This window comes from Convolutriloba macropyga, chromosome 12, assembly GCF_964194025.1.
Source record: "Convolutriloba macropyga chromosome 12, txConMacr16.3, whole genome shotgun sequence".
NCBI classification, from domain to species: domain Eukaryota; kingdom Metazoa; phylum Xenacoelomorpha; order Acoela; family Convolutidae; genus Convolutriloba; species Convolutriloba macropyga.
Window position 1 is genome coordinate 35,502,320 of NC_134479.1, and position 13,552 is coordinate 35,515,871.

At 35.4% G+C, this 13,552-nt stretch overlaps 1 protein-coding gene across 1 annotated transcript; it reads right to left on the reverse strand.

Annotated features, from left to right (window-relative positions):
• Positions 1-1,082: 1,082 nt before the first annotated feature.
• On the reverse strand, positions 1,083-11,679 carry LOC142350630 (dynein light chain Tctex-type 5-like). The gene is made up of 6 exons (XM_075402535.1): positions 11,453-11,679; positions 8,845-8,876; positions 7,194-7,281; positions 4,713-4,844; positions 4,183-4,312; positions 1,083-1,400 (listed from the first exon to the last, which is right to left on the reverse strand). Exons 1-6 carry the CDS (start codon positions 11,458-11,460, stop codon positions 1,182-1,184), a joined length of 609 nt encoding a protein of 202 aa, XP_075258650.1. The 5' UTR covers positions 11,461-11,679; the 3' UTR covers positions 1,083-1,181.
• Between the last annotated feature and the right edge of the window lie 1,873 nt (positions 11,680-13,552).

A 13,552-nucleotide genomic window follows, 5' to 3' on the forward strand; every position in this document is an offset into this window, starting at 1 on the left:
ATCCACTCAGCACAAACACATCAGTCAGTTCCAACAGGTCATCAATAGGCTTCAAAGAAGCCTAGTCTAGTGATGACTTGAAGCAGTTTAAATGTCTCTGGCCAGGAATTCTTCTCCAAAGATGAAAGCGCATAATATGTATGTGAGGTAACACATTACCGTGCATTATCTCTTCTGAAATATATAATTATTGTAATATTGTAATAATTACTTATTTAACATAATTACTTGTAAAATACAGTGCCTGGATTTTTACACTAGTCTGTAAGTACTCAGGTAATTCACTGTTTCTTTTTTTACAGTTCACCCATACTCACCACCAGTTATTATACAGTTGCTATAATGTGGTGATTCAATTTCATGGGGTTATAATGGGAGACCCCCCAAATTAAATGTCTCTTACATGGAACAGTTTTGTCAGCTGAATGATACCTTTATCAATATCTTCTGTCAGAAAATTTTGGAAAAAAGCTCAAAACTACAACTAAGCCGTAATCTATCTGATCATAACTGACTATTCGAATTGAATGAAAACCAGCTGCGTTAATTTAATGTGATAAAAAATAAACGACTTGAAAGCGTTCACGAAGCGAAGTACTAAACTTTTCTTCTGCTTGTTTTGACACGTTGTCAATATCTTGTTGCCGCCTAGTCGGACTATACGTTGAACCAGCCATGGATGAAATTGCTGCAATTTCTAAAGCTTTCTTCAATTTTCTTCCCGTTTATTTGGAACTCCGGTTATTCTTTTTTTTCAAAATTTATCCAATCAGTATGCCCAAAATTTGAAACCTTCTTCAATACCCCCATCCCGTGAAAATTTTTTTGAAAAAATACCCCCTCTATACCTATTTGTGAACAAATTAATGCACTTTTTTGCTCTAAAAAGGGGAATACATGGTCTGATAAGAGTTGGGACTTGTCCTTACCAGTAATGCATAACGCATGAAAATTGTAAGGATGTCATTAATACATTAGGGGATTAACATCGGAGGGTTTCCGCCGAAATCTCCACCGAAAAGCCATTTCCGCCGAAAAGCCATTGGTTGATTTTCCCAATAAAGGTGGATTTTGTCAAAAGCTATTGGTGGATTTTGATCTTTTTCAATAAAACGAAACAAATCAGTGCTATTACATTTTTTTATTATTATTGCACTGCGCACAGTATTCATTAGTATTCATTATTCAAAATAGGAAGCATAAATGGCAGTAATTGCAAATATATTTCTGTTTGAAAAGCTGGCTACAATTTCGTGGTCGAAGCTCGTGTTCCACAAGCAACGGGACCCGACTAGAATGCCTTGGTTGTCAAGTTGGCCGATTGTTGTGTGAGCTACTACTTTGTATCTGTACCCTCCAAGACAGTTGTTCAGCATGTTTTTGGCTTGCAGCTTCACTTCCTGAAAAATGGGAACATTTTTCCTTTTTCCCTATCCTATAAGACCATCAGCGTCAAAAGATAGTGAATACTCAATATATATATGAAACTCTGATTCTAATCTCGTAACGAACTTCATACAATTTCCAGAGAAGTTTGAAGTTCGAGATTTTTTTAAGACCTAGGAAGAAAAACCGGCACTTGAGTATTGGGCAAGGGGTCCAACATTGGGACCTTTCTCAGCATAGAGAGTCAAGATTTGGGTTTTCTGGACGGAGGAGAAATCAAGTCTTGCATAGCATCTCTGTGCATAGTGATGTCTGATATAATATACCGAGTAATGACCTAATTCAGAAAAAAAATCTGAGTTTGTATCAGACAATCAAACAAATTCAGTTTAAAGTATGACTTGAATCAGATTATAAATTTTAAATCAGTTATGATATTGTTCTAAACTTCTTTCTGATTCACTGGGTAATTCTCCTTGGTGTTAGGTACTGACTTTTTCAGCTCTTTTTGAGATCAAATTCACCTTATGCGATATAAAAAAACAGTTACAAGATGCTAATGAATTCGAAATTATTGCTCGGATTGTGGCAGGAAAAAATGAAATCAAAGTTGTAATCTCATGATATGATGAAAAATTCCTTTAAAATGGCTTAGTTTTTATGTAGGTAATGTAAAAAAATTCTTTAAAGCTGAAAACCAAAAATTGGTCACATTTTACATATAAAAACTTTACAATAGAGCTCTATAGACAAAAAAAGTTGGTTATCAACGCACTGGGTCACAGCACCATTCCAGTCTCTGCTTACCACATTTCACCTTTACCACCACATAGCGTAGCAAAACAAAAAAATTTAAATAACGTTTCTTTGAAATTTTAACTAAAATTCAATTCACTGACTTTGATATTAAAATTTTTACCAACTTCAAAAAATGGGCCAAAACTGAAAAATTATAGACACGTATCAATGTAGCATATGTCTTTGGTCAACCAATAATATAAAATTATACATATGGTTTCTTCTATATTTATAAATTCTTTCATCTCTTACTTCTCTTTGGCACGGTTGACATTTTTTATATAGGTTGTTCCAAAAAACCATCTTTTGCTCTTTTGGTCTGTGGCAGCATAGTTTTGTTTTGTTACAGGAGATATTGCAGTATCAACTGAAGCGTAACCATTATAAACTAAATCATTTCCATAAGCTACTTCATAGTCACTGGATTTTTCTTTCATTTCCCGCTTCCTTCAGTAATCAGTGAATTCAATATGTCGTCATCTCATCAAAATCATCAGTCCCGTAATGAGAACTGTATATGTGAGTTCAGTATCAAAAATTTTTGAAAATTGCAAGCGTTTTTTAATATCTTTCATTGCTGAAAAATGCGCAAACATCAACATCCAATGGCCATTTGCATAAACATGACTCATTAAAATATTTTCATTCAAGAAAGGTCCATATAAAAACAATTTATCAGAGCTCTGATGTAGCACCGATCCAACACATGCAACTCAACTAAATGGCCCATCTTTGAGGCTGGTCTCTCAGTCCCAGAAAACTGGTGTGAACTTTCATGGTGAGGTAATCAGGATCCTATCCAGACCTATACTTATGAAAGGAGCCAAAAACTCTAGTGTCTGCGGTGGTCAATATTGTTTATAATTACGCAGTCAAGCTTCTTATTTAAGGTCCTGCAAAACTTATGGTTCATTTTGGTCTTCTCATGGGTCAAGCAAAAGTCTTTTCATAAAATTTTTGGTTCAAGCATGATCTTTCCATAGGCCTTTTGGATCGAGCATGTTCTTTTCATTGGTTGAGCAAAAATTACTTTATGTGCCTTTTTTCTGTGAAATTCAAAGAAAATTCCGTTTGCTGCTGGTTGTACTGAAGCAGCACCAGATCAAAACTATACAGCATTGCACTACTGCAGTAGAACTTTAGAGATAGTTGAAAAACTGCCAAGGGTATTAAGACTTTTTGCAACTCCTAATATGGAGCGGCTTTTGCAGCTGGACTATATTGCTACACGAGTTGATTATATTGCTACACAAGTTCCAGATAGCTAATTTGCAATGATGTTCTTCTTCCCATTAACCATGATAAAAATGTGTGGTTATTCAGTTGCTTTCCCTTCAACAATTGTGAATTATATTTTTCTTAAAATAATGCAGATTTTAGAGTAGCGGTTCTACGGAACAGCATAAGATGAAGAAGTATACATTCTGACTGCCTTATAAGCTATATTGACCAATAAAAATGCACGCACAATTTTCGAGCCAAATGAAGGCTCGTGGAAAGATTTTTTCGCGACCCATGATTTGACATTAAACCTGAACTGGTCAAAAAAGACCCGTGAAAAGCTATTTTCTCGGCAAATGATTTGACTTTTGCTGGACGCAATTTTTACTCCTCATTGATTTTGGTAAAATAAAAGTCCAGCGCCCCATTATAGTCGCGCCAAACTCCGGATTAACATTTTGGTTCACTAAAGTTGTCCAGGGTGATAATATCTGGGTCACGCAAATGTCCAGGAGATTAATAAACTCTAGCTCTTTTGGGTTCAGCTATTCATACCCCTTTTTGGTCGAGCTTGGTCTTTTCATAGGTCGAGGTCTTGACTAGGGAAGAACTTTGAAGCGTGTTGTACCGTGACATAATTTTTTACAGTCTACGTACAAAGAAACAATTGAAGATGATATAGGCCCAATTATAGTTTTTCGTATTTATTTAACACGTTGCTAGTGTAAATATCGAAATATAGCTGCTTGGGCAATTTTTTTCAACCGTATACAGTACCTCTGGAATGAGCTTGGTGAGTTCTCCCAGTTTTTCATGATCGTAATCCTTGCCGTCTAGCATCCGTCGCATGATAGATTCCGTCATTTCTTTCAGATCTTTCTTCGGTAACGAGCTCTGGGGCTCCAATCTGAAAGGTATAGAACCCAAATGGTAACATAATGTGGTCACTATAAAAGTATTTGAAGCAATAACTTGGGGTGGGGTAGTAGAAATAAGAATCGAGCGTCTCAAACACTCCCAGACGTTAGATAGACGGTCTAGAACATGCTTGTTGTCGTTCTAATCCGAAACATAAACCAGTTACTTCCTATCATAAGCGCTTCGAATCATAGTAAAACTATTAACTTTCCACATTTGGCCACTTTTAACCAAAAGAAGACACTTTGACAAAAATTTTGACAAAAGGGGTAACTCACCAACGATGTAAAGCTGTTGAAAGCGTAAATTCAATAAATATTATTCATATATTAGGCGATAACAACTTTTTTTTGGGTTTTGTAAAAAAGTGTTAATGATTGTAATAGAACCTGAAAGTGTTCTCTACTCTAGCCATTGAATTGCTCCCCAATTGTGACAGAAGACCTCCTCCGTTTCCCCCTCCGAAAGTGCTCGACTGTGATTGGTTGTCGTCTGACTGGAACTCCTCAACTCGAGAAGTTCTGCAAAAATTTTTTAAAAAAATGATTGTAATTGTACAGATTGATCCAGAAAATAAAGTTTGGAATGTTTAGAAGATATCCCAAAAAAAGATTGACCACCCGGGTCGAGAAAAAAAAACGAAAAAAATATGTAAGATAAGCGGTTAAAAGTTAGTTTTTTTCACCGCAAATTTCGTACATAATATTGCGGTGAAATGCGGTGAAATTATGTAAGTTCACCGCTAGAGCAAGCGGTGATCTTACAAAAATTTGCCACAATTCACCGCTAAAATGTGTAATTTCACAGCTTAATATAGTAAAATCATGTAAAATCATGTTGAAGAGAAGTTGGATTCTTGCAAATATCCGTATCTGGACAAATTTTACGTGAGTTTAATTATACTAAAATTCGCATCGCTGCTACATCAGTTCAACAACTAAATCTAACTAAAAAAGAGAAGTTTTACCGATCATGGGTTTTTTAAGCGGTGCCTGTACCATTTTTAACACAATGCATTTTTGGTATATTTTTCATGGATTGCCTGGCCCCATCAGTTGGATACAAAATCAAGTAAATGTTTTCAAGTAAATGCATTCTTGGTTTACAATTATAATTGTTTATGCATAGTAATACGTTAGGGATAAAACCATGTATGGTATCAAGGGCAACTTAAAACACAATAAATACTAAACACAAAGTTTCCCTAGTCAAGACAAGATGTTAATCTTGCAGCATCTTGTAAGGTTCTTCCAACAAATGGTAATCTTGCAAGATTTTACAAAAGAATTTTTCCTGTTCTGGGTTGTTCAGTTTTCTTTCTTTGCGGGATTCTTTCTCGGCTTGCTTCTGAATGTACGGGTTTTGTAGGCAAACGAGGACGAGGACACGACACTCTTGAATGAAACAACAGTCGCTTCAACACGAAAAAAAAGAAAAGAAATAAAAAAATGGAAAAATTAAAGATAAAAGAAAAAGAAGATTAGCGAAGAGTATTATCTGTTTCCTGTTGTTTCTTGTGATAGACTGGTTTTTTTTGATGTGATGTTTTAATTGATTTGTTTTGTAGTGTCGTTCTTCTTAATTACTATTTTATCTGCGGTCCTGAGTTTTTTCACGTAAAACTTAGAACTAGGACAGGAACGGCATTTTGTATTACAAAACTAGGATAGGAAATTATTTCCGCTGCTTTTTAATCATTTATTTTGTTTACGTTAGGGTAGGAAGCAAATAATTTTGTCCGCATTATTGTTATTGCCCAGAACACCGACCACTAGTCGGGAAATCTTTGGTTTTTTAATGTAAGAAATAGTCGGTGTCACAAGCCAAAAAACGACTAGAGTTCCTACGATTTTTTAGTCGGCCTAATTGTTTTTTTTTCGGTTCTTAACATGAGAAAGGTTTAGCAGAACTGTTTTTTCAACTTAAGAGGGAATCGGTATCGTCGTTTTTTAAACATAAGAGAGAGTACTGTTGAGAAAATTACCACAAACCATTCTGGGTTTTGACACCAGAGTAGTCGACCAGACCGAACGAAAAACGGCCGGTGTGTTCGGTTTCAAACGTAATCGACCGTCAAAAATTTTGCTTGTAAACTACAAGAAAATATGTCAAAACTCAGCGAATGTGAATTTAAAAAAGAATTTTTTTCAATGTTCAACAATTATGTTACATTTTTTGAGCTCGATAATTACCAAATAGTTCATGTTTGTTCAATTAAATTTAGAACAAGCTAAAGGAGAGTTTTCAATAATTTGACACATTCTTTTAGAATGTTTCTTTAAAAGGTACGTTTAAAATTCCTTCAAACGCAACGCTATCACAGTTTGACTACTTTATAAACAAAAAAATCTAAATTTCCTATGCAAAAAAGGGACAATTCAGGTCTAAGACCAAACATACCCACGATCTTTCACTTTTAAATACCGAACATACTAAGTCTTCTAAAACTGAACATACCGAATCTCTCTTGTTCAAAAACGAAGTCCAAAAACGAAGAGACTGAATCTTTCTTCCATTCGAAACCGGCGAGACCGATCAAATCGAACTACCGACGCTTTCTTACGTTTGAAACAGAACATACCGAAGACTTCTTACAAATTTGTCGCCGTTTTTGTTCGGTCGTCTCAACTAGGGATGCTATGATCCTGCAAGGATGATGCGTTTTGGGTAGTAATTAAAGGAAGATTACCGACTATGCTCAGAATGCCCTTTTTAATGCCCAGTTTGTTCCAAAGGCCTAAAATATGACATTGTCATATTGTCATTACTGGTCACAGAGAATGCAGCATTGAGAGACTATGGTACAGTATCGATTTTGTATGGTGGTCACGTTCGGATACTGATGAAAAGTTTCTTTTGCTTATGCTTACATTTTTCGCTGCTCTTTGATGAATGCGTCGAGAGATGTCCTGTATTTGTTCTGTACGTTGCCAGCCCTCCTCTGACCCAGGCTAAAGTCTGAAACAATTTACTCAATTTACTGTAGTTATACATGTATGTCTTAGTGTATTTGCCTATATATCCTCAAGTTTATTTCTACAATAGAATAATTTCCGCTAACTCCCTCCCCCTCCCCCCCCCCCCTCTACAAAAAAATCACAACTTTTTGTGTGCTTGTTATTAGATCACATAGACCGAACTCTGAATTATACATTCAAATAAAGCATAGATTTACACATAGATATTATGACTACGATTTATTATGTACTGATGGCATGTATTGGGTTTTTGGGTGAGAGAGGAGGGGGGAGTGGGGGGGGGTACATAACCTACTGGAAGGAAAAAATCCCTTCCCTCTAAGGGCGGTAAAAAAATAATTTTCACCGCAACATCCAGAGCACTTCGGTGGCGAATGGGTTGTATGCGGTCGCTTCGGTGAATATACTCCCAAAGAATTTAGTCAGAATAACTAATTTTAATTGGAAGAAGATCTAAAAAATTTCAATTGGATCTATATAGAAAAAATTTATACTACTAATCAGGTTTGAATGAAAAATTATAAATCCGCTGTTGATATTAACTCAGCCCAGTTAAGAATAACTACAATATCAGGAAATTAGACTAAAGTGTTATTTTCAAGCTTTGGTTTATTGTGAGACATCACCACAGTTACAATATCAATGAAATCCAGACTCTCACAGTAATCTGATGTCATTAAACTTTTTTAAGTTAAAAAAATTTATACTTCTTGCATCTTGGTTAATCTTCAATTCTGGGTCGAGGTTTGGAGGTTAATTTTAGTAAAAAATGCGGTGGAATGCGGTGAACAAAAATTTCACCGCGTATTTCGTACATCTTTTTGCGGTGAATGCGGTGAATCGCGGTGAATTATTTATTTTCAACGCCTTCTCGGTATTCTTACAAAGTATACTCACTGTATTCTTGTGAATTTAAATCAGTTTCAATAAACGTTGGAAAACAAATGCGTCGAATTTTTGTAAGAAATGCGGTGAAACTCGGCGAATTATTTTTTTCCACCGCATTCACCGCATTTCTTACAAAAATTCACTGCATTCACCGCATTTCTTACAAAAATTCACCGCATTCACCGCATTTCTTACAAAAATTCACTCAAAAACTTCGACCCGGAATTAAAAAGCAATTTAATTAAACATGTAACTTCATGTATTAAACTAGAGAAAAATGAGAATGGAGGGGGGGGGGGGGGCTTGAGGTTCACATACTTCAATAACCTTCACAACCATGTACCCGAACCAAAACAAACCTGCTTTCAACTTTCAAAGAAAGTCGACGCTACGACTTAAGTTTAAAGTTTTTGTATGAGTGAAGTCTTTTGCGACGCATTAAATTACAAAAGTGCACACAAATTTCAAAAGTGAGTGAATCTGCTCAAAAATTCGGTACCAATAGAAACCGGCGTGATGACCCCTAAAAATAAAAATAAATGACACCGCGAAATCCAATAACAGCTGCAACGGAGAACCATGATAAATGATGATCAATGTTTTATAATATAACATTCTACTCAGTAGCATATTTTCTAGTCTGTTCAACTCTTACCTGTAGCGGCCAAGCTCTGTCTTCGAGAGTTGCTTGTAAAATGAAAATGATCATTATTTTAATATTAAGATTAAGCTGACAGTCTGAATGACGACGATATAAAGACCCTTCGCTAAATGTGAAACATTTTCGATTACTCTTGTGTTAAAATTTTATTTATTGAATTACCAATTTATGATTAATCAAATGTTTGATGATTTTGTAATATTTGCATTAACTGTAATTTCTGTTTCTTCATTTTTAAATTTTTGTCTTCTTAAATATATAAAATAGTGTTTAATGAGCTAATGGTATCAATATTCACTTACCGCTGGACAAAAAAACATATAGTAATATATTTCTATTCATTAAATTATATTTCAGGTCTGCAAACTAAAACTATTGGTAAACAGAAAAAATATTAAGCATTCCTGTACATGTCTTTCTAATACTGTTCAGCGCAGTTTTTTGCTAAATTTTAAACGAAAAACAAAATTTTGCAGTTTTTTAGTAGAGGTACAAAAAGAAGGCATGCCTGCTTTTTATACGTTGGCAATACAGTGAATCAAATTTTTGCATGGAACATTTTACCGACAATTGGAATCGTTCTTTGTGTTTTATTAAAAAAATAAAGATGTTTGAATTCTAGAAGAATTAAATTGGAAAAATGTGGCGTCCTAATTTCAGATCTCTCAGTTTTCCAAATGCTTTCTCAGTTCATGTTAGAAATATATAGGGCAGATTTTCAAACTGGAAATGGCATTTTCAAAGATAGCAACTGAGAAATTGTTTTCTTATGGTTTCATATAATCTAAAAAAAATTACTGGATTCCATACTTGAAATATTAAGCAGGAGGTTGCAACTCACATAATACTATAATATCATACTCAAAATTGCTCGAAGTTGTGCTTACTCTTTATCAAGTTCTTATTGTCAAGTGAAACGCTTGTATCATCTTATTATTGAATGCAAATGAGTCTATCAGTTTGTTCAATTCATTTAAGTAAAGATAAATTTCGAAAATAAGATAATCTAGGCCAAATTTTTCATTTTTCCAAAAATCAACTGACGTTGGCCAAATTGGAGAAAATTGTCTGTTAATGCCCCTGACAGATTATCAAAGGACATTGATTTTTTCTCAGCTTTCATTGTTTATAGCTGTTGAAGCTTTTCCTTGGAAGTCAAAAACCTGAAATTTAAGTAGTATATTGGTCTTGTCTGTGGCGTTCTTTTAGTACTATTTCAAAAGCTTCTTGGCTTCAGTGTAATGGGACACTCATAAGCTAGGCTTTTGAAATGCTGCAGCTAGTGAGTGGCGGTGAAGCAAGCCGATAGTCAAGCAAGACCAGTTTTTAAAAATCGGGTCAGGAAAGCCAAAAAATTTTGGGATACCCGTATTTTAAGTTTCCCCGGTGGGCCGGTGTCCGCGGCCCGCGGTTCCCAGATTACATCCCACAGCGAATTAGAAACATGGCCATGAACAGCGGTAGAGACCATGTTGAGACCCGTACCCACTAGATGTCTAAAAATTGACGTAATTTTGTTACTTTGGCGGATTGGAATACTTTGGCGGATTGGTATTGTTTCTGATAGATTACATAACTATTACATAACTTTCGGCTTGCTTTTATGTCGGCTGACTTTTACTTCGGCTTACTAGGTGCTCACTGCCGCAGCTAGTGATCTCTGATCACATCCTCAAAAAGTTTCTTCGCTATAATTTTCTATCGTTGATTTTTTTTGCTGTTGGTGTCTCTTTCACTACTTATAATCTAGATTATACAAGAACTCTGTCAGTTTTTTTCCTATTAAAATTACCATGAAGTTTTTGCTTATTCGGGTTTATAAGAAAAAATTAAAGTTTTTTTACCCGGTACCTTGAGCAACACCCAAACGCTTTCAAAACCCTTGCTGACGAAGGGACGCAACCGTGCTTCTTTGGATTAGTTTTCTCGAATTATTAAAAGTACCCAACCATCGTAAGATTTTTTAGATCACAACTAACGCAAACTACTGGATATTGTCCCCATCAATCGTTGTCGTTCGTCAGTCACGGTGCAGTAAAACAAAATATAGCTTTTGCAACACTCTTTAGGTATTTTCTCCGAATTTCCTATTAATTGGCTAATCTTCAACAATTAATCTGAACGGAGTAATGTGTTAATTAGCTCTCTGTTTCCGGTAAGGGAGTTTTCAAAAGTATAAAGTGGTCCAGGGATTACAAAGGAATTTAAAAACAACAGGCAAACTTTATTTAATACTTATTTTTCGGAATTTTCCCGAAACTGGGACCTGAGTACTGAGAGAAGTGTCCAGGTGTGGGTGTGGCCAAAACATGATTTCAGCCCATTTGTGCCGCATATCAGTTGCAACCCAATATTTGAATTTCTCAAAGGTAACCTTGAAATAAAGTTTTTTATAATGCTTTTTTGAAAGTTTTGCATCAAATCTTTGAATGTTATAAGCTAGTTTTAGTGCAAAAAACATTTGATATGCCCACAAATTAAATTAGCCCGTCAAGGCCCACTTTCATTAATTACACTACCTCTCAATTAACCACAAGGATTGTTAACGAGTTATAACTATAATTATGTATTTAAATATTATGATTTTACAAACTGAGCTTACCTGTGCATTTTTGATCGAGTTTTCTGTTGTTGTTTTTATTTTGTTGTTTATCAGCTTGAAAATGAAGTAAATAATACTCAAAACGCAAGTAAATTATAGCCGATGATATTACTTCACGCACGCAGCATTGAATAACGGATAAACAAAAACCGTCTGAACAAACTTAATTTACCATAGATTATTTTGTTCACCTGTTTTTCTGAAGTCTTTTGCATATTGTGTGCTTACGTGTGCTTAGATACCATTTTTGAATGCGTGTGCGTTTTTAGTTTCATTATTTATTCAAAATCATTTTTCAAGTTTTTGCAATTCAATGGAACGGATTAGAATGCGTGTGTTTAAATTTAGGAAGCGTTGAATGAGGAATTTGTATATAAAATTTTTCCATGTTTTTTGGCGGAGGAGTATGGCTTCAAAATATGATTTTAAGCTCTGTGGACTACAAAACTGCATACAAAACCATCCTTTGAAAATTTTCCAAAAAAATCGTAATTTTAGAATTTTTTGGACAGTATGCGGTTTCTCCACTAATTGAAGATCCGCCCACCACTAATTCTTTTGCCTGCAAATGTTCTCAAAATATCTATCCTTTTTTAAAAAAAAATGGCTCGACCGTTGACCGTTGAGTTTTGAGATATTTATGAAATGAAAACAAAATTTTAAGCAATTTGACCGGAAGTTGCTGAACAGTAGGAAAAGCTGGAAAGTTTCGCAGCTGTTATTTTGTTTCTGATCAAACCATGAACATAACCTCTAATTGTTTGGTCCTCTATAAGAGTATTAAACCTTTAGTTTAACCCGAACAACCGACCTATGATAATCTAATTGGAGTTGTGGCATTCTTAGCTTCATCGTCGGCTAACCCTGAACGCTGTCATAGACCACAAAAAGAAAGGGCAGAAGAGAAAGGCTGAATTCTCCATCCTGGTAGTGTAATAATTCTCACTAGAATGTGGTCATTGATTGGCATTGTGGTCTAATCAGAAAATAACCATCCTTGTGATGGTCTTGGATAACATTTTACTCTGGACAAAGGTCTGGAACTCGTCTGGACAACGGTTTGATAATTGTCTGATCAGAGGTCATTGCGGTCTGGAACTTGTCTGATCAGAGGTCTCCTTTGTCTGGGACGGTCTGATCAGAGACGATTTCGGCCTGGACTTCAACCTAGGTCCCAGGCCAAGATGTGCCAAAAGAGATGGACGGAACCCATTTGGCAAGCAAAAATCGTGGCTAGAATTTTTTCTGATTTTCAAAGGCAAGCGAGAATCTTGGCGAGAAGTTTTTTTCGGATTTTTAAGGAAAAGCGACCCCGGATTCTAGTAACATTATAAATCAGCGCTGAACCATAGTATTTCTCAGTCTGTGTTTTTACTATGAACAAATTATGATCATGTCAATTTTTACACTGTTCAGACAAAAAATTATAGTAAAAAACCGGCTCTCCGAAAACACTCTGAACAGTATAAATTCCAATTATGGATTTGCTCTGGGCAATCTTAAAAAACATACCATGAATACTCTGAATATACTTTTTTTTCAGAATAAAAAGCAAAACAAAAGATCTGACAACAATGAATTGCACCATAAATTGTATCTATCTTTATTATTAAAAAAGAATGGTACTGACTATTTAATATTATTTCAGCAATTTCAGCCCATCATTCATGACTCAGAATTTTGTTCAGAGTCATCTAAAGTCAGAGTTTGCTCATCATCATCATTTGGCTATCATCATTTTGCCCATTATTCCCAGTTTGTCCTTGTTTCGAAATACAAGCGAGCAGCTTGTCAAATTTCAAATGAATTCCTAAGTGGAAATAACCTGAGTCATAGACAGCCTCCTGAAAATTCCTGCGAAGTCACTTCGACGTCGCCCGCAGACTCAGTTGATTGTGGAATGTCCCGTAAGCACTGCCAGTCAGCCAGCCAAAATCCAGGTACTCGAATTCCATCACTTCAAAAGTGTCAAAATAAAAACAACGACAATTATATCGGAATGGAGATTATAGTCCGTTAAACGCAAAAAGGGGGGGGGGGGCAAGGGGATGATATATCGAGGGGGAACGAAACTTACGGATTTTTGACCGAGTATTGACG